Source organism: Pocillopora verrucosa, chromosome 3, assembly GCF_036669915.1.
Source record: "Pocillopora verrucosa isolate sample1 chromosome 3, ASM3666991v2, whole genome shotgun sequence".
In the NCBI taxonomy this organism is placed as follows: domain Eukaryota; kingdom Metazoa; phylum Cnidaria; class Anthozoa; order Scleractinia; family Pocilloporidae; genus Pocillopora; species Pocillopora verrucosa.
In genome coordinates, this window is record NC_089314.1 from 22,776,078 (window position 1) to 22,796,837 (window position 20,760).

Here is a 20,760-nt window from a genome sequence, read left to right on the forward strand (position 1 = left end):
AGGCAGTTTCCATTAGCAATAACTATTTATCGACACGCCCTCTTTATAAGAACACACAAGGCACCATAATAGGGGCCTGTGTCGTGTAACAGGTTATCAGTCTCCAAACATATATCATTACCACCATTAAATTCTTAACCAATAAGGGCAGTCTTAAGATAACTTGCATGATCAATTAGCCACAACATTCTTGCTCATATTTCATCCCGTCCACTAGAGCCCACAGAGAAACTTTTTCCGGTTATTTTTTTAACCAAATTTTGGTCACAGCAAGGTACGTTATCAAATTATTCCTGCAAAGTTTTTCAGTCACACTTTAAGTACTAGTTAGCATGCATGTGCTTACTACTGTAAGGTAATAACTCAAAGTATGGGCTTTAAGTTTTTCTCAACACGTCCGAAGTGAAAGTTCTTGCTTTTTGTTCTTCAGGAGGAGATGAAAGTGTTGCGTTTATCTTTACTGCTATTCATACTGCAACTGACCGTTTGGCAAGGAAAGAGTGCGTTTTTTGATGAAGGTGGTAAAAAGAAATCAAGCTGGAAAGAAAAGTTGAAGGAATCGAAAATGGGGAAATGGGCCGCAAAAGCCGGCAACAAACTTGGCCTGGCGTTGGGCGTAAAACTGAAACGTAAGTTAAGTTGAAAAACTGTTAAAACATATTTAATAATTAAAATAACAACATGGAAGAATTTATATGAATTGCCAGATTTTGCTCCAAAGGAAATTGGAAAATAATTACGTGATATTGGAAATACACCAACAATGATCTCAAAAATAATATTTGGACAGAGGCGTTGTGTCCACCCTTGCAATTCTTCGGGTTTAACAATACAAGGACGTTCTATATTTAATCTTGGAAGTTTAATCTGCACTCTAAAAAATTGATGCAAAGCTGCCAAAATTTGGCCTGTTAAAGTTGAAAGATAAAAAAAATCAAAACAAACAAAGAAAAGAAAACAAAGAAGCTCTGCCAAGATAAAAACAGGAGGAAAAAAAGCAGTTGGAAAAAATCAAGAAAAGACAGCTTTTTTACGCATTTAACAAAAGATTCTTGCGACTATACAATTGTGTGGTGTTTTGTATAGGAAGATTAGCAGACGATCCCCCACCCGTGAGGTTCAATATCAAGGGAACTGCCATTTTAAAGAATGGGAACCTTAATTTCGAGTTGGCCGGCGAGAAAATTCGACCTGGCCAATCAGGACCGTCAAATCCTAACTTTAAAGCTGGTTCTTCATTATCAACAGCTACACCCACAAAGGGATCGACCACACCAACTAGTCCAACGACGGGCACTGGTCAAACGACTGGTACTGGTCCAACGACTGGTACAGGTCCAACGACTGGCACTGGTCCAAAGACTGGCACTAGTCCAACAACTGGCACTGGTCCAAAGACTGGCACTATTCCATCAACTGGCACTGGTAAAACCACTGGCACGGGTAAAATTACTGGCACAGGTTCAACAACTGGCACTGGCAAAACCACTGGCACTGGTAAAACTACTGGCACAGGTCCAACAACTGGCACCGGTAAAACGACTGGCACTGGTCCAAAGATTGGCACTAGTCCAACAACTGGCACCGGTCCAAAGACTGGCACTAGTCCAACAACTGGCACTGGTCCGAAGACTGGCACTAGTCCAACAACTGGCACTGGTCCAAAGTCTGGCACTACTTCAACAACCGGCACTGCTAAAACCACTGGCACTGGTCCAAAGACTGGCACTAGTCCCACTACTGGCACTGGTCCCAAGACTGGCACTAGTCCAACAACTGGCACCGGTAAAACCACTGGAACGGGTCCAAAGATTGGCGCTAGTAAGACTACTGGGACTGGTCCTACGACTGGCACTGGTAAAACTACCGGGACTGGTCCAAAGACTGGTACTGGTAAAACTACTGGGACTGGTCCAAAGACTGGCACTAGTCCAACGACTGGCACTGGTCCAAAGACTGGCACTAGTCCAACAACTGGCACTGGTCCAAAGACTGGCACTAGTCCAACAACTGGCACTGGTAAAACAACTGGCACTGGTCCTCAGCCAGCCGCTCAGGTTGCACCCACTTCACCCTGCCCGCGACCCCTAAATGGTAAGAGTAATCGATTCAAGCAGTAATAAAGATTAAAATAATATTAATAATGACGATGATATAAAAAAATATGATGATCCAAGTAATGAGCCACGTTACAACTCCTGGATTATTTACCTTTTACAAAACATCACTGAAAATATTTTTTTATGCTGTCCAATATAACGAGTGGGTTTTTTTTTATTTCTGGTTGAGTAACGAAATGAAAATTATTCCAATGTTTACATTTAGTTTATTTCCCACTTCAGTTTATGTGATAATAGTCGCCAATGATTTGAAGAAAACGCAAAATGCTTACCGAAGAGTCCACGGCTCCCCTGACCTAAGACTGGATGATCACATGATGTGCGATGCTCAAAACTACGCTCAGAAAATGGCCTCTAAGGGAGTCTTGGAGCACCAATCGAGTGCAATTCTCGCACGACGAGGAGTTGGAGAGAACATTGGAATGTCCTGCGTTCCTGCTCGAAATGGTCCTTTGACCTACTTAAAAGTACAAAAAATGGCAAGGAATGTAGCTAAACGCTGGTAAGAGTGCTTCTTACTACTGCTTTGTCCAGTAAATCGAAGAGCTAAAAGTTATGTTGTTAACGTTTTTCAGTGTATGGATCCTTCAACGATGAAATTTAAAAAAATCATATTTTAAACTGAAACAAATTAAACATAGTTGATACTCAAAGATCAAACCAAACAATAACCAACAACAAATTCTTTATAGGTATGATGAGGTATGTCAGTACAACTTTGACCAGCCAAATTTCAACTCCGATACGGGACATTTTACCGAAGTCGTGTGGTCTGGAAGCAGAAAGCTTGGAGTTGGTTACTCTGTCGGAAGAAACATCAAATTTCCTGGATATGTCTGTGTTTACGTAGTGGGACGGTACAGTCCTGCTGGAAACAACATAGGACCACAAAATCTAAGGAATAACGTTAGGAGAGGGAACTTCAACGGTTCATACTGCACACCAAAGATAAAGCCACCTGCCTTTACCCTAGTTCCTCTTTATAAGAGAAACCGCTTTGGTAACAAAGCTTTTTACAATAAACGAGGTTAAGACCAAGTTTAACTGACCATTAAGTCGACACATACTGTATTCCAAATAATAAAAAACAAGAATTCGTAGCAGAAGTGTGTAGGTTTTTACTAATACTGGTGTTGGAAATTAAAAAAAAATATATATATATATATATTTCTGGGGTATTTGAAAACGGTGTCATTCATAACTATCATTGTGGGCGTCTTTGTTGTACATTCAACTTAACTACTTCACAGAGAAGGCGCAAAAATGTTCTATATTTGATATTATTTTAATAATTAAGGAATCGATTGATCGATCGCAGATCGAGACTTTAGGTTTGTTGTAGCCCCTGCCAAGGTCATTGTGGTCTGGTATTTTACCTCCAGAATAATTCAACTAAGCCATCTTAGAGTATAAGTGAGTGACAAAAGCGTCAGAGACACCTAAAATTGTAATGGAATTTCACCTGAAGGAGTAATGGAGATGACGCTATTGCAAATATGACATATCGATAGTTAATACTAAAGATACTTATCATATCAGTGATTCCAATAATGATAGAAAAGAAGGATCCCCTAGAGGAAACTTCCTGAGAGTTACAGTTTGACTTTAAATTTGAATAGACGTCATAATACCCCTCACAAGCCGAACCCTCATTATTGCCTGTAAGAGAATAGAAGACAGGATCAAAAAGCTTACTTGCTTCCGGGCAAACAAGGCAAATATGCAACTCCCACATCATAAGTATAGCTTAAATTAACGAGGGTATTGCTAATGGAACTTACAGATTTTTCGTGCAAATCGTATTCCATTGAAACAAAGTTAACAACATGTTATTTATGAAATAAAATCACTCATTATTGTACACCAAACTCACTATTTAGGGCGTACTTTCCATTCGTTCCATTTGTGGGCCCGGCCTCTTTTATCTTCATGTGAACATAAAGTCCTCGGAGTCAATTTGGCCATATCGTTTTCAGCCAATTAAAGCAGTCTACAGATTACCTGTATTACCACAATGCAGATCTTCCATTGACAAGAAAAACAAACTACAATTTCAGATGGAAGAGAATTTGCCCGAATCCATCGAACAAAGAGTTTTTTCTAAAAAGAACACCGGTGAATAATGCAATGTTGCAAAAAATTCGTTGAAGTGAGCAAAAGAAAACGTCTGATCGGTTCAGTTTAACCGTAATCTTAACATTCTTCAGAGAGTTTGATAATCTGCTCAACAGCAAAACGCTATTTTGCAATCCAAAATGACGCATCCATGCAACTACACCTTTGTTATGCATAGATTAGAAAATCAAAGCCTGCACACCACCATAGTTAAGTTTTCGACACCAACGACTGTAAAATTGAGGGTTCAAAATTTTGTGAATGAAACACTTAAATGCCGAAATTTTCGAGTTTTTACCAAAGCAGGTACGCAGCGCGTGGCCCAATATACAGAACCTAGCCCAGTGAACCAGTACACAGCCAAGTAAACGTTTCTTTGTCGTTCTAATTCTAAGCAACTTTTGCAAAGGCAAATGATAGGTACAAAGTGAATATTAGATCAATTATCTTTGATCAGCCCACATTTTTTCATTTTCCTCTAATGTATTTCTTCATCCATCGAAAGCCTAGGATCTGTGTGGAGTAGTCTTATGCTCTATGATAAAAAAAAAACCATACATTGAAGCAACCGTATAATCGTTCATTCCGAAATGCTAGCTTGGAACCTGTAGGTGCAGTAGGCTGTATGATAAAGGGCTTCCAGCCATAGGCAATTCATAGTGGGTGGCTTTGTCGTGGGTGTGCTTTGACAAAAACACGTGTCCCGTGCCTCAGGCTGAACCAGGGGCTATGAAGTTGGCCATGAGTTACAGACAACGAGCCGTCGGAGGCTGGACCTCAGAAGAAACCTCTTCTGGTACCGTGCGATTTTTAAAGGCCACAGATGGATACAAATAAACAGTCCCACCTTCAAAAATTCTGCGACTATTAATCATGAAAAACCATTAAACTTGAAGCCATGGAAACTCTGATATTGCTTTCGGAAGATGGAAATAGACTAGAAGGATTCGTAAAACGAAAGCAAAACAAACGAAAGACTGTTGAGTGATAAAAATTATTTCGAATTAGACTTGAGAGTTTTTGCTTAGTAGTAGTGCCGAAGATCGTTTTTTCTTATTGAAAATAATATAGCATTTCATATTGAACTTTTACACCTCACTGAGTCAGACGCTGACTCGCGAGATAATTCAGGAAGCTTCGCCGAGGTAAAAAGGGTTAACGTCCAAAAAAGCGAGAAGTTAAATTGTAGAAGAGGAGGCTGCACTAGGGGAGGCAGGAACGATTTTGGACTGCTAATCGCACGTGTCAAACAGGCCGTACAGTTTTTATTGGTCAGAAAAATTTAATCGGGCTTATTCATATCAAAATGCACTCGAAATCATGTATGTGTTTACCTATTCAAATTCTCAGGTCGAATTCAAATTTGGAGGTTTCTTTTTTTCTATTTATGAAATGCCTCTCGTATTAATGAAATACCGACTGACGCTTCCTCCCTGTTTTTCACCGATTCGTGTCCGTGGATCGGAAGGAAGATTACGGCTTTTTCTTCAAGGCAAGGCGCGCGACAGTAATAGTAAGCAGATGAGAATGTAAAATGCTGCCCTCGGCCTACAGCCTCGGACAGCATTTTCAGGACCGAGGTCACAGTTTCTCACCATACGGACCGACCCTTAGCCGGTAAATAAAATATTTTAAAAAAAACTTACCGAAATTCTTTCCAAAAGAACAAGAATGATTTAGGGCAGTGAATAAGGCAAGATCTTCTATAAACTGAACAATTTTTGAGCGAGTAAATGGTAGTTAAAATAGAGGTACATAATGCAAATTAAAGAGAGATGCTTCCCCGAAACATTTTCATATGATAAAGGTGATTTAAAAGGCTTTCAAACAAACTTTGAATCAGGTTACAGGACTCGTTACCGTGCCCTCTAAATCCTCTAATTTGGGGTCGCAAATGTATCATTATTAAATCGGTTGACACGCGGCCTAAAAACTGTCTCTATATAACTTTGATCCTTCGCAAAAAGTAGCTCAGAAAGTTGAACTTGTGAGGTATTTGTCTACTATTCAATTTTTTTAACGATGGACTTTTTTATTCGTTCAATATTTGAATTTTATCAAACAATTTCTTCATTGTAAAACGGTGAGCGAAGTCTCCAGTTCTACTGCAAATACTTTTTTAGTAAGTCTTTGCAATTCTGTTCAATTTGGTCATTTGTACCGTAAATTGCACAAAAAACACCGAAGGAATTCAACGAGAAAAAGGCGCATCAAATTCCCCTTGGGTCTCACTTGAATTGGTTTTTAGGTGGAAGAAAGACCAGATTTATACACGTCATTGCAGCAAACTATCAAGCAAACTCCCACAACTTCAAAACATGCATTTGAATCTACTTACAGTTATTTTCTTTGTCATTTACTGGCTGAGCAGAGGTATTCTTTGTACATTTATCATAGATGAAAGTGAATTATTCTTGCTGTAAGATCATGGAATGCTTTTGAAGGAAAAACTGTCGTGACAGTTCCTAAACTTAAGTTCGTTTGCCAAACTAGTGCCACTGTTTCAAAAGTGTACATGCGCTTTGTGATCTTACGCGCTCCGTAATTGACAGGTGTTAGGTTGTGACAGATACCTTTAAAAAAAGTGTTTCAAAGTTTGTTTGGAAGCCTTTTAAATCATCTTTGTCATTACACATATAAAATTTTCTCGGTGAAGACTCTCTCTTTAATTTGCATTACCTGATTTAACTTACGTTTACTCGCTCAAAAATTGTTTAGCTTATGGAGGATCTTGCCGCAATTACAGCCCCAAAACCTTTGGGTTCTTTTGGAAAGCATTTCTCTAAATCCTAGTAAAAAAAAATAATAATGTTACCCAGCAGCCTAGGTCGCTCCGTATTTAGAAAAACTTTGCTCTTTGTCTTGAGTAACGCCTGAGGCCATAGGCCGAGGGCGGTATTTAGGGCGGTATTCCTCGGGCACAGTTTTTTCCCCATACGGACCTCACGGCTGGCGAATAACCTTATATGTATCCCTACAATTTTGTAAAAATTACGAAATCCAATAAGCTTTCATTGAGTTTAGGAGGGCGTATCACACGAGGCTGATACAAAGCCATCTCGGTGGGAAAATCATGTCGAATCGAATCCAGTACGTTTGGTTGCTATAGTTAATTAGTGCGTTTTTTTTTTCGAAAGCGCTGAAAATTCATTGGAAAGATAAAACACAATTTCACATATGAAAAAACCTTGAAAAAGAGAAAATAGAGTTGCATTCATGGTGCGAGGCGTGGTAAACTGACACATGGACGATCGGGTACAAAATTATGTCAGGAAATCAATAAAACATGACTTAAATTTAAATCACGTAATGAGTGAAGGAGACAGATTTTGATATAAGGTAGAGATTCTAGGTCTAAACCTCGATTCGTTGTAGCACTGTGCGCTTGGGATATTGCTTATTAATCACAGTTTCCGTGGGAATTTGTACGTTTTACTTTTGTCCTTTTTAAAGCTTTGAAACAAGCATTGGGTGATCGTCATTGTACAGTTTCTTGAAGAGGGCTGAAGAGGATTCAAAACATGTAAGTAAAAATGTCTAAAATAACAATCATATAGTTAACATAATTGGCAAATATTTCATTTGTTTTCCTTTCATATTAGCTCAGTACAATTTAAGAAACCGAAACGCATGTCATTAGATATTAAGTTTGAGTTTCCCAATGGAGCATCACCATCTTGGGAAACCTGAAAGCCAAATGGCTACTTTAATTTTTGAAAACAAAGCATCATCGGAAGCTTTCAGAAATATAAGAAGATCGCGCCTGGAGTAAAAAAAAAAAGTCATCTAGAGTAACTATGGTAAACTAAGTTTTCCATCTACTGGAAAAAAAGTTTAGCTCGGTATTTTCCATTGAAGTAATTTTTTTAAAATAATTATTTTGACTTAGTGGCTTGAAACCTCCTCGCAAAAAGACTCTTACAAGACAAATTTAATCGTCACAATTCTTTACAGGCTTTTCGCAAAGATTATGCTACTGGTTTTTCTGGGCACATCGAATTCCTATGTTGGTAAGTAGACCAGTAGACGGAACATATTTAATTGAAATTGAAAAGTTACCTGAAGTCACCAGTTACGTCATCTCCATTCTGAACTGTGCTAGTGTTCGAACAGTTTCTTGACGAAAATTTCCAGAGGCAAAAAGGTTGTTTCACAAAGATGGAAACGGTGAAGTGTCTTTTCTCCGTTGGTTCCTGTCTATTTTATGTAAATTTGATTAAAAAAGATGACTAGTTGTTATTACTTTCTTGCGTCTTAATAGACACCTATGTACCCTCAGTTCATGGGATAAAAAACCTCAGCCAACATCACGCTGTCTCTAACGACTAAGTAGGCCGATAGCGCATGGCGTTTATATTCTCTTACCGTATCTAAGTATTTTGCTTGTCGTCGAGATAAGAGCTAATAATAACAAAAATTCATTAAGAAATACTTCTCATTAAGTCTTCGGTACTTTGTATATCTCTTTTTAACTTATTTTTGTGACACCTCACCCATTTCTGCCCGTTGTGCTCTCTATTTTAAGCCATAGGGCAGCCATTAAATGGAGGCAAATACTCAGTAAACGGAGTGGTGGATATTCTACCAAATGGTGACGTGGAACTTCGCCTGGGTGCAAGAAAAGAAAGCAGTGGACCTGGTGCCCAACCACTTAGCCCCACACCTATGTTACCTACAAGTGGCTACACTTCTGGATCTTCCACTGGGGGAGCTGCCAATACTGGTACAGCACCAATACCCGGATCGACCTCCGGATTCAGTACAACGCCAGGGTTCAGCACATCGCCCAGAATAAGGAATGCAGGTACGACGGCACTGCAATGACACAAAAAAAAAACTCCTGATAAAATGATGATAACAATAATTATTAATGATAATAATAATATGATAAAACTGAAAATAGGTTCCTGCCGGATTATATTCTAATCTTCGCGTCCTCAGATTCTTAGAAAAACAACCGAATCGAACATGACAAGTTCTACATTGCACCTAAATGATGACTTGTACAATTAAATGTTCCATATCGCAGTGGAACATTTCACGGATGGGCGTCGTCTCCATTTTAATAAATGGCGTATGATATTCTTTAAGTTTTCTGAAAGTAGCACATCTCGATCAACAGCGATCCTCCACATAGTTAGGAAGAGGAACGGCTCTAAAATACGGTCTTACTTTACGAAATTCAAGTTTTCATTTGCAGGCGACAACCCAAGACAAGTTGGACTTAATTTGCACAACGACTACCGCAGAGTACACAACGCTCCAATAATGAGCCTTAATTCCCAACTTAACGATGACGCTCAGAGATATGCAGAAAAACTTGCCCGTGAGAGTGTTTTTGAACATGACAAAAACAATAGAAACCAAGGAGAAAACCTGGGGTTACAATGCGCCAGTGGAAGTGATGCAGATCTGGTTAAGAAGGTTGTTGATGCATGGTAAGCTTCATCTGAGGCAATGCAAGTTTGATAAAATATTATTTGAACTTGACTTTTATTGATTTGGAATAAAGCTCAGAACAATTCCCAGATGAGCCAGTGTTGAATGTATTCCGGGATTATATTGGTTTTGCTCAAGGTTGCTCTATAACTGTTTCTTCAAATGTCGCTGAAATTAGTTTTAGTTTTAGTTTTTCACTGAGCGGCATCCCTTGAAGTTAATACTGACCAAGAAAAACATGCATTGAATCGTCTGCCCATCAATAAATGGATGTTGTTTCACAAATATGCGTGCCATTGCAGTGCTACAAGAATAACTTCTGATCCGCTGTCTCATTTTTTAGGTATAAAGAGGTTTGTGGTTACAATTTCGACAATCCTGGGGTAAGTTCTGGGGTTACTGGTCATTTTACTCAAGTTGTGTGGAAAACAAGCACCAGACTTGGCATTGGGTTCGCCAGGGGAAGTTACACATTTGGCTCACAAAGATTTGACAACTGCCTGTTTGTGGTCGGCCGATATCTAGAACCAGGAAACTTAGTTGGTGCCTATTCACAGAATGTGTCGAAGGGAAGCTTTAACGTGCAGATTTGTCGTTCTTCAAATAATTACGGGAAGAGAAGTAAGCCTTTTCGAAAACCAAATTCGGGAAAAATTAAAAGAAAGAGCACCTTAGAGTTGGTACTTTAATCCTTTAACTCCCAAGATTTGATTGTTAATTCTCCCCTCTTGCTACTACACAATTCCTTGTAAATTAGTTGCGAGAATGTGGTGAAAGATCAAGATAACAACTTCTACCTGATAAGTTTGAGTATTCTCATTGACTGTTTGCTAAAAATAGTGTGGAAATTATTCAGAGAAGTTACATGTTAGTCACGTTAAAGGGTTAACTAAGGGCAAGCCATATTGTGTGATGCATTTCTGGAAAGGTGAAATAAAGTTGTATTTGGCGAAAGATAATGGCTATGCCTACATTTTTTTTATTTTATTTACTGGCAATTAAAAAAGCATTTAAAGAAACAGCTGGTCGGTTGATTTTATGGGATTCACACCAACATAGGTAAAACATAGCCGCGTATGAAAGCAAATTTTATCGTTATCTGACTACACAAAGAGATGGTATGATGTCGTCTTCATATAGATATAAATGAAATATTTAATGAAAGGCAATTTTAAAACATATTTTGGTATGAAAATATTACCCAGAAAAGCACGCATAAACTATGCTCGAATGAATTCTATCCCAACTTTTCTACTGAAATGACATAAACTTTCTTGATGGCAGTTCAATTCAACTTTTAAGTTGCTTAAAAGCAGTGTTGGTGAAGTTCGATAAAAAAAAAAACCTCACAAAATAAAAAAATCGCCGGGTTGAAACAACTGCTTATGGAGCCCAGGATGGGAAAACCCTTAAATTTCTTTGAATATCCACATGAGATCACAAAAGAATAAACAAGAGATGTAGAAGAGCTCAACCATTTTTATAACATAGCTAGTAAATTTGTCTAATCAAATTAAATTGCGCGAGCGTGCTTCATATTCCTATTTTGCACGGACATGACGTCAGCAAACAAATCCCTTGAGAAAAAATTTTCCATCGGGTTGAAAATGTTATAAAACAATTGGTTCAAAGGAGCGTCAGAAATGTCATCCGCTCCTTTACTCCTATAAAACGAGTTTCATACGTCAGGTCCCTTCCTCTGTCTTCTTTCAAAACCACAAGACAGGAGGGGGGGGAGGGGGGGGTATCTTCGTATGATTGATACATTTCGGAACTACACGCGTAAACAAAAAATTGTCCTTGATACCACTGGGCGAAAAGTTGAGACCGTCCACATTTCCGTGCCATTTTTTACACGCTCGTCGCCTCCTGGAGTGGAAGTTTAGAGATAATCTCAAGCCACAGAGCATACAAATGGAAATGAGTGGTTGATTTTCCTGCTCTGTGCATGTTTAAGATTTGGAATTACGCGTTATCATAAAATTCATTATATCACGTTTCTGGGGTTATTGTCCTCTACATCGATATTAGATAGGATAACTTATGTCATGTAAATACAGGTGGGTAGTTTCAATCCTTTGGTTCTGGGAGTATCAAGGCTGACAGGAGATCAAGAACCTCAACTTCCAACACAGAATTTCTACTTTTTTTAAAACCTGGCAGATGTAAGCAACTTTGAAAAAAAACTAGCCAGCTAAATTTTATTTATGAGATGATTTAGTGAAGCAATTCCATGAATAACGCCATCAATTTGTTAGTTAAGTATGTAGATCTCTATGCATCTAATTTAATTTATGAAGTCACTTGATTTTTTAATTACAAATGCTCGATTATCGAAATCCTTAGAAAAGAAAAATTTCGGTCTTTTTCCTTGCCTCTTCCATAGAACGTAATCCTATTTTTGTTCTGTTAATGTCATTTATCAGGAGTCTAAAGAATTTACATTGTTTGAATTATCATGGCCTGGTCGTTTGGTTAGGTTTGTTTTCAGTGGGAGGTAAGACATTTTGTTCATTAGAAATAATCGTTTATCGTACAACTATGATATCTTTCAAACACGGTTGTTATCTGCGTTTTCTTATTATATTTGTTCAACAGCAAATGCAGGCTCGTTACGAATTCCTATTGAGGGACAGCTTATATACGACAGTTCATCAAAAACTGCAGATCTCTGTCTGTCGCCGCTCATGTGTCCACCATGTGTTTTTGACGCTCTTTGTAATCAGGGCGGAATTAATTCTATGCAAGGAACAAATAATCCACCTTACTCAACCAACGCTTTACCGCTAACCACTGTGTCAACGACCCCAACATCGTCGAGTACAGAGTTGCCCTCAACCACCGAAGCTACCACGCAGAGTGTTCCAACAACGGAGGAGCCGGCCAGTAGTACAACAGCATCAACCCCCTCGAGCAGCAGTATCACTGATCATACCCCTTCCTCGGCGTCTGAGACAACTCTCCTCACAGAGGCAACAGAAGCAACCGACGGTGGTAATCTAAGTCCTACAACATCGGTCACGGTGTCAGCAGCAACGGTAGGCGGAGGAATCGACGCGGAGGCAGGTAATTATGGGGATTTCATCGGAAAAAAATCTGACATAGGGAACAAGTTGGACCTTGTGGTCTCCCCGATAACACAAATGATCCACCTCACCATTTTGTTTGTGAGGCTAGAGTTGAGGTACATGATAAATGTGAATTGTAGCTATATGTCCTCCTATGTATAATGGTAGGGTTGTTCAGTTTTTGGAAAGGTTCATGTCCAATTCATTCGTCATCAACAGGCATACCAAAATACCAGCGTTTAATCGCTTTGCAATGTCTTACCTGAAAACGCCTGCCTTTGAGAGACTTGTTCAAATCGTTGAGAAATAGAACGAGTGGATACTATAGTTCCTACTTGCATAGCCTGATTTGCTCTTTTTCGATATTCTCAATTAAGTAAAAAATGTCCATCACTTAAATCAGTTCCTTTTTGCTTTGTTTTTTACTCGTAGACGTTCTCCAAAAGGGATTGGATAAGCACAACTTTTATCGCAGAATCCACAAATCACCTGCTCTAATTTTGAGCTCACAGTTGAACCGCGATGCCCAGAAGACCGCTGAAAAAAGTGCAGCTCAGGGTAAACTTGTCCACACTGACGACTCGGAGTTGGGTGATCAAGGAGAGAATCTCGGCAAGTTGTGTACCTCAGATGAAACTCCCGAGGAGATTATAACTAAAGTTGTTGAGAGATGGTGAGTAGATTATGACCAAATCTTCTCCGATCGACCTGGTAAAATCCTATGAAGATTTCCATAAACATGATGCTGCACGAATCCTAAAAATTAGAGACTTACTCGTGATGAACAGATAGGTCTACCTCAGTCAAAAAAAGGCATAATCTAATGAGGAGCTTCTGAGCTCGTGCTTCACTTTCTTCGTGGAATGTGGAATTTTATACAGGGAAAATTTGGTTTTATTCCACTATGCCAAGTGATTGTCCTAAAAAGGAAAAAATATATAGATATGTATTATCTAGTTGGATAATTTCCCTTTTTTCGACTTTTCCTTTTGAAAATGCATCCATATTTTGAGGAAAAACTCATTTCTGGTTAGTTCTGGAACAACAAGGTCTAAGAAAAAGAAATTTTTTTTCTTCCTTTTTCTTCGTACTGAAGGTATAACGAGATTTGTAAGTACGATTTTAGCAAGCCAGAATGGTCACCCTCAACTGGACATTTTACACAGATTGTTTGGGCCTCGACTTCACAACTCGGCCTCGGATGGGCCACAAAAGATGAAGACGGCTTCCTTTGTTATTATGTGGCAGGAAGATACAGCCCTAGTGGAAATATTGACAACAAATTTGAAGAAAACGTCATGAAAGGAAGTTTCGACCCATCATACTGTTCGTCAAAAAGGCGAAATCTTAAGAGTGTGCGAGATGTGATCTGGCCAAAATGGTATAACATAATTGTGAGAAGTCTCCACCAATACTAATTTAATCATATTTTAAAACTTAGTATAATTCCTTTTTGAAATGATTTACTATTCCTTTGTAACAATTGACATGATAAGGAAAAAAAGATGAGGTACAACTCAGTAATTTACCCGATTATTTGTCGTTATTATATACCACAAGCCGGGATATTCCCAAAAGTGACTAATAAATTGTTGTTTTAGAGACAAGTTTCTTATAGACGACATGAAATACAAATTTATTTACCATAGCCATGCTGTCATTGCCATACTTTTGAGATAAGCTAATACAAAATGCCATCTTAAGACAAACACCATATCGGAAATGAATCAGTACGGTATTAAGTCGAGTAATTATGTTACTTGATGCTTTTAAGAGCGCTACAATTGTCGTTTGAAAACTTGCCAAATCAGCTACGCGTTGAACCGAATTGGTCTGAATTTTATGGAAGATTGGATCATCTGTAAGGGAGTTTCGTTCCATTACAGTCACATTAATTACTACGAAAACAAATTTCAGTTGAAATATTATTGCCATGGGTTGGGCTGAAAAGTGAAGGTCTATTTGGTAGGGCGGATTGCTCTTTTTGGGTGCGAATTTGCAATGGGAGGAAACCTCAAGACTACAAGTCACTATGTAAAAGGTTGGCTATCGATGAACTGACTTCACCCGGAAAAAATGTAACGAAAATTTTCCCATCATCAGTGATACCTGACTGTTGAAGATATTGATCATCACCATGATTGACAACGAATTTGTTTCTCAATGACTTTATGATAATGTTTCAAGGACCCAATTTGAAGTTTGTCAAGCTCAAGGAAGGCTCTCTGAGGGTTTTAAATCTATAAGAACCAAAGTTTATACACCAAGGCCAAATGTATGGTAGTCTAATGATACCAGCTTCACACTACGGTGATTCATAATTTAAACAGCATAGCCAGCTTAATTGGGTCGTGCTATAAGACTCAACAATTCCTAATCAGTCTAACTGAAGGATAAAAAGTTGCTGTGTTACGTCTTCATGTCGGCGTTGTATCGATTTATTTGCGCTAGCAAGGAGATGAATTCTCTCTTTCCCTGGGAAATAAAGTGTTGCACTTCATTTACTCATTTATTCGTGAAATCACCCTGAGATTTTAAGACTAGGTTGGCTCTTCAGATAGAGAGAAACTGACCAAAACTTGGCTGGAAAAGGAGCTATTGGCAAATAAATTCGTGTTTCGGAAAATTTCGTTTTATTCTAATTTTTTTGTCAAACCAACTCTTCAAGACATCTACCAGTTGACAAGACAAATTCTCTTGCGACTGGTATATGAGCAGAGGTCTTGAGTTACTGAATTCGGTCACATGTTGAATACCAGCGCCTTTCAAGTGAGCGTAGAGTTAATATTGATGGTGGTTTTGTTCAAATATTTGCACAAATTGAAACAAAAGCAATTCAGTTATTTGCATTTTTGTGACGCCTTCCTGAAGCCTGGAGTAGGTGAGTTTTGAGGAGGATGTGGCTTTTTCTGTTTTCCTAAGGCAAAATCGATACATTTCCTGAGCTGTGACTTACTTACCGCAAGGTTACTAAACGACTTCATTTCGTAGCAGATCTTGCTTTCCAGAAGTTTTTTTCTTAAGGCTTAAGGAATGAATCGAATTAGCCATTAAGAGACAGCTACTAACGATTTTTCCCTAAGTGTTATAAAGTAGTGAAAACGTTTAAATAACGAAAGTCTGATTCAAATTCTGAGGTGATAAACGAGTATTTCACGAATTAGAAGATTCATTTGCTTTCCGTACATCGTTTTACATCTCCAGACAAAACAAACGAAATCTAACTTTACTTTGAGGGTGACGCAATAAGTGTCTAAATCTATTGAGAAAATTAAAAGTGGAAAAGGATAGATTTATCTCAATGTCTCCCTCTCACAAAAATTGTCATTTTTCAAGACCATGATACACAGTATACTGGCATGGGAACGTTTGGAATGTCTTTGTGGTTTTAAAGTTACAGATTTCGGACAAGTTGGGTGTTTATGGTCGCCTTTCTAAAGGTGCCAAGTCTACGTCGAACATCACTTCACCTAGCCTATGTGGAATTTAAAACGATACCTGGAGCGTTACACAAAGCTGTGCAAAAAAGGCATGAACTAAGAATTCTGAGAGTCATTTCGCTGAAATGCTCCAAAAATTTAGCAAAACCTACTTTCTCAGAATCTTTTGTGTTTAAGCACAGATAAGAATTTGCGTTTTTGTATTTGAATAATCAACTTTACACCGAAAAGTTCTCTATTCTCTTACGTATAGCCATCATGAGCTGGCCTTTCATTTTCCTGATAATTCATGCAACATATGCCGCGAATGGTAAGTTAAAATTACATTTATAGTGTAAAGATCGTTTTATTCACTGTAATATTTAATTAACAAGTACAGAGGAAGGATTAGATCTTTTTAAAGTTTTGTCAAGGCTAAACTCAATTAATTTTTTTCGAACAAAAATTATATTTATCGTTGTCAAAATTTCAGGGTTATTGTTATTATTATTAGTGGTGTTAGTAATGGATTACTATCATTAGTATATATGCCACACTGTGTTGGTGAAAGGGGTAAATATTTACCTTGCTGCTTCGCGGTTGGGTAAATATCTACGACTATTCTCCACTTCGGTGAATAATTATCCATCATTGTCAGCAATATCATCATTATCTGTTGTTCAATTATCAACATTATAATCTTATCAAAATCATTATTACTATGTTTACTATTACCATTTTTATTATTACCATAAATATCATTAAAAATAATGGGAAGGATAAAGAAGGTAAACCTATTGTGCCGTTAGGCCCTTTCAAAATCTTAATGAAAATTTTATTTTCCTTTCCCACACCAAGACTCAAACGGTTTTTAAGTTAATAAGAGGAATAAAACATTCGAAGTAATATTAAAAATAAATTCAAAGTGTATTTCTGCTTTGGGACCCAAAATTTGTATATTCAGATAAAACCGACATACTCTTATCCTGACTAGATTTCTGATACTGTTCCTAACTCTCGTTGTTTTGTTTTCATATTATGTTTCACGTTGTTGTCATTTGCTGGAAACAAAGTTAATAAATGCATCTATAGGAAGCATCCACAAAATTCAACTATGTAATGTACATACTTTTAAATTCGCAGAATTTACAATCCAAGGAAACGGTTCATATGAAGCTGGGAAATTAAAAGTAGACCTTCACCTTGAGTCGAATTTGAGCTTAACAGCTAAGACAACTGTTCCCCCAACTTCAGTGGTGAAAACTCTTGCTCCTACTATAAACGCGACAACAACTCCTCCATCTGAAACAATTCCCCCCTCTACGCTACCTTCAACACCGGTTCCTACCGTAAATTCTACGACGATTGGGTCCGTGACAGGGAACCCACCGACACCTACACCAACAACAACAAGCGCAACAGTGAATGTCACTACCCCAACACATGTACCAGAGTATCTTGATGGAAAACTTTCAACAAACTCCGAGCCATGTAAGTAAAATATTCAACCCACATCAGTCGAGAACATTCAAATGTAGCAACATATTTCAGTTCGTAGCGTCCATTAACCTTTTCATACATCATCAATGGATAAACCCTTTTCGAAATGGCAGTGGGTCGGGCAGTGACAGCTTTAGTGATAGTGGCAAGGTTAGCTGTGTGAGATGACCCCAGAAATATTACGACATCGGCATCGGAAAAAGTTGAGAGGGGTTAGCGGCGGTGGGTTGGAAAAAGTTGAGAGGGAGTAGCGGCGATGGGAATAGAGTGTTGGAGAGAGTGGAATGGATAGTGGAGGTAGCAATAGTATTGGTGACAGAGGTGAGAAGCTCATTTGGTGACAGTGGAAATGGCAGTGGTAGCAGAGGGCAATATAGAGGCTACGGTGGTGGTGTGAGACAGGTGCAATCGAAATAAGGGTTTTGAAAAGGAAATAAGCTTAGAACGACTCCCTAACCATGAGCTTGGATTTAGTTTCAGCTTTAGATCGTACAGCCCTAGAGCTTCACAATTACTATCGTTCTATCCACGAGGCGCCTCTCCTGACCCTCGATACAAACCTCCGAAAAGATGCTCAAGAATATGCTCTCAAAGTTGCTAGAAGTCAAATGCTACGCCCAGAACAAAATGTTGTACTCAATTCTAAAAACGAAGGTGAAAACCTGGGATTTAGATGCTCGACAACACGACCTGATCCTGGAAAATCTTTGAGACAGATAATGAAGCGATGGTAAGAAATCCGCGGGCTACTGACCCTAACGTCTTTTAAATCTTGTCTTCTCGTACTTTTTCCCGTCTATGACCCTGGTTTCCCCTCATTTTTCATATTTACCGACTCAGGTGTCTAAATTGTCTCCAGTAGAATTCAGTATTTCTTGCGCTCCTCTTCTTTGTCAATGATTGGATACGTTATAAATTTGGTGATGTGACCGTCAAACCCAACAAATTACAATTTGAAAAAACTTCCCTTAAAAAAATATATTAACAAAAGAATTCTGAATGTTTTAGAACATTTGCGGCATAGTACAATGTTGAGTGTCTCGTTAAAAAAGTAAAACTCGATGAGGAACGAGATAAATATAAAATTATTCATTCAATTTAATTTATTGCTCCTCAGGTATGACGAAGGTTGCCAATACAACTTTCAAGCACCATCGACAGATAAGTATTCCTTCAGACATTTTACACAAATGACGTGGAATGGAAGCAGAAGGCTGGGCGTTGGCATCACCTATGGGAAAATCAACAATCTGCATTGCCTGTATTTCGTCGCACGTTACAGACCCCGCGGAAACCTGGGAAACAAGCTCATATATATCAATAACGTGAAGAAAGGAGTTTTTGATTCGTCTTTTTGCAGACCAATAGCAAATCAATCGCCTAACCAAGAAGTTATTTTGAAAGAATAATCTGAAATTAATTTTACGTGTACAAAACAAACGAGAAGAAAACTTTAATTTTTCTTTAACATATGCTAAATATGTATTTATGGGAAGTGTGTTATGACTTGGAACAGAGTAATTAAGGACATCTCGGTTTCAATACTGATACGTAGTTCAGACAAACCATGTTTAAGACATTAAAAGCTGTTCAATAAACAATACAGCTGTATTTTGAAACTGATATCTAAACGCGTGGTAAACTTATGAGCAGTCAATTCCTCACCTCAAGTGGCTGAAACACACGCAATTCGGCTTTGAAGAGGGATGTTTGTCGTCTTCATACGAGCGTGGGACAGAAAAAAAGCATTCGTTTCCTCATGGAGATTCAGAAAATTTCACTTTTGTCACACGCTCGAGACGAGACGAAAAATGTCCTTTTCTCTATTTCGTGGTCGAATATAATATTTCTTCCTTTCTTTCTTCTATTACAATTCTACTTTGTTGTCGGACACTTTGTCTCTTGATAGGTCGATCAAAACTCCTTTGTCTTCCATTTTGGGAAAAAATGGTACATATCAGGCCCTTAGCATTTGCTCAACAGGTTATGGTCACCTGTAGAGAAGTGCTACGGTTGCTCTTTGGAACACCTTAGCTTCAGCACGACATTCCTGAAATTTAGGTTGAGTACAGTGTTCTGTGGTTTCCGATAAAGATCTGCTGTAATCCTATCCGCTGGAATGCATCAAATTGCTTTTTAGTTCCTACCGTTAGAACAAGCTTGTATCAGGTCGTAAAACTAATTTTAAAAGTAATCTAGGATTACATTGGCTCAAAACGCTTTTCGATTATTCTAGACAACGCCCGCCAATCTCCCAAACAATCAGGTGGAAAATTAAAACCAATAACTTGGTTAAATGCATAAAGGGGGCGAGTTTCTGAAGAAAGCGTGCTAATCGCTGCTTCGCTGGAGGTTTTACAAGATTGGTTTTATGAACTGAGTCGCTAATATAAATTAAAGGGTTTTTAAAGCTGATGTTTCGAATTTCAGCGCAAATTACGGAGGGCTAACGAGCAAATGGCGAAGGGAAGGATTAACCATCGTTCTGACGGATGGCTAACGCGCAAAACAGCAGCTTAAGTTATGGATTAAGGATACAAAAGCGAAATCGTGATGTTGACAGGAGTCCAACCCGCAGCATCCGCCCAGTATTTCAGATGCTTTATCACTATGCCTGAAATTAAAAAAACGCATCTTTCGTAATGCTATGATTTGAATACACGTATAGCTGTGTCACTGACCGGCGGAAAAATATTTCAGACGAACTGTTGCGATTATCTACTTTATAAGCTATGATTTAAGGTATGTGCATGTGTTTCGATACCCTCGATACCACTACAGTTCTCTTTTTTTCAGAATCTTTTTATTACAGTTGTAAGTCTAGATTTATTTTTGAAGTGATTAATCTATCCAATTTTTTGTTACCTATTCGAAAACTTCTCTGTATTTAAAGACTAAAATAAAGAACTTTACTTCCTATAAAGAACTTTACTTCCTATAAAGAACTTTACTTCCTATATACGTTATTTCTAAGGTTACTCGGTGAGGTAGCAGCATAAAAAAACACGACTAGTGGCACGTTAACAGCTCGTTTTGTAAAACGACCAGTTAATTGTCCAGGCGTCGGGAGAATAAACTCACACCCCGGTTTCAACAATG

At 38.3% G+C, this 20,760-nt stretch overlaps 4 protein-coding genes across 6 annotated transcripts; all 4 read left to right on the top strand.

Moving 5' to 3' along the window:
• The first annotated feature begins 119 nt into the window (after positions 1-119).
• Positions 120-3,964, top strand: LOC131798022 (uncharacterized). Of its 2 annotated transcripts, none has more exons than XM_059115690.2 (5): positions 120-274; positions 431-629; positions 1,087-2,094; positions 2,343-2,622; positions 2,813-3,964. In XM_059115690.2, exons 2-5 carry the CDS (start codon positions 437-439, stop codon positions 3,150-3,152), a joined length of 1,821 nt encoding a protein of 606 aa, XP_058971673.2. In that variant the 5' UTR covers positions 120-274; positions 431-436; the 3' UTR covers positions 3,153-3,964. The 2 variants fall into 2 exon arrangements, with proteins under 2 accessions (XP_058971673.2, XP_066020428.1); XM_066164331.1 differs by having other exon boundaries at positions 129-274; positions 1,249-2,094.
• A 3,583-nt stretch (positions 3,965-7,547) lies between these two features.
• On the top strand, positions 7,548-10,618 carry LOC131798033 (uncharacterized). 2 transcript variants are annotated; one of them, XM_066164341.1, is made up of 6 exons: positions 7,548-7,574; positions 7,689-7,758; positions 8,190-8,245; positions 8,761-9,039; positions 9,436-9,673; positions 10,018-10,618. In XM_066164341.1, coding segments are annotated over exons 2-6 (921 nt in total). In that variant the 5' UTR covers positions 7,548-7,574; positions 7,689-7,756; the 3' UTR covers positions 10,364-10,618. The 2 variants fall into 2 exon arrangements, with proteins under 2 accessions (XP_066020438.1, XP_058971686.1); XM_059115703.2 differs by lacking the exon at positions 7,548-7,574 and having other exon boundaries at positions 7,589-7,758.
• Positions 10,619-11,717: 1,099 nt separating this feature from the next.
• LOC131798048 (uncharacterized) lies at positions 11,718-14,160 on the top strand. The gene is made up of 5 exons (XM_059115718.2): positions 11,718-11,734; positions 12,101-12,171; positions 12,273-12,740; positions 13,175-13,415; positions 13,839-14,160. The coding sequence occupies exons 1-5, from the start codon at positions 11,718-11,720 to the stop codon at positions 14,158-14,160; spliced, it is 1,119 nt and encodes a 372-aa protein (XP_058971701.2).
• Positions 14,161-15,572: 1,412 nt separating this feature from the next.
• On the top strand, positions 15,573-19,247 carry LOC131798031 (ectin). The gene is made up of 5 exons (XM_059115701.2): positions 15,573-15,623; positions 16,436-16,492; positions 17,305-17,652; positions 18,136-18,391; positions 18,779-19,247. The coding sequence occupies exons 2-5, from the start codon at positions 16,441-16,443 to the stop codon at positions 19,068-19,070; spliced, it is 948 nt and encodes a 315-aa protein (XP_058971684.2). The 5' UTR covers positions 15,573-15,623; positions 16,436-16,440; the 3' UTR covers positions 19,071-19,247.
• The last annotated feature ends 1,513 nt before the right edge of the window (positions 19,248-20,760 follow it).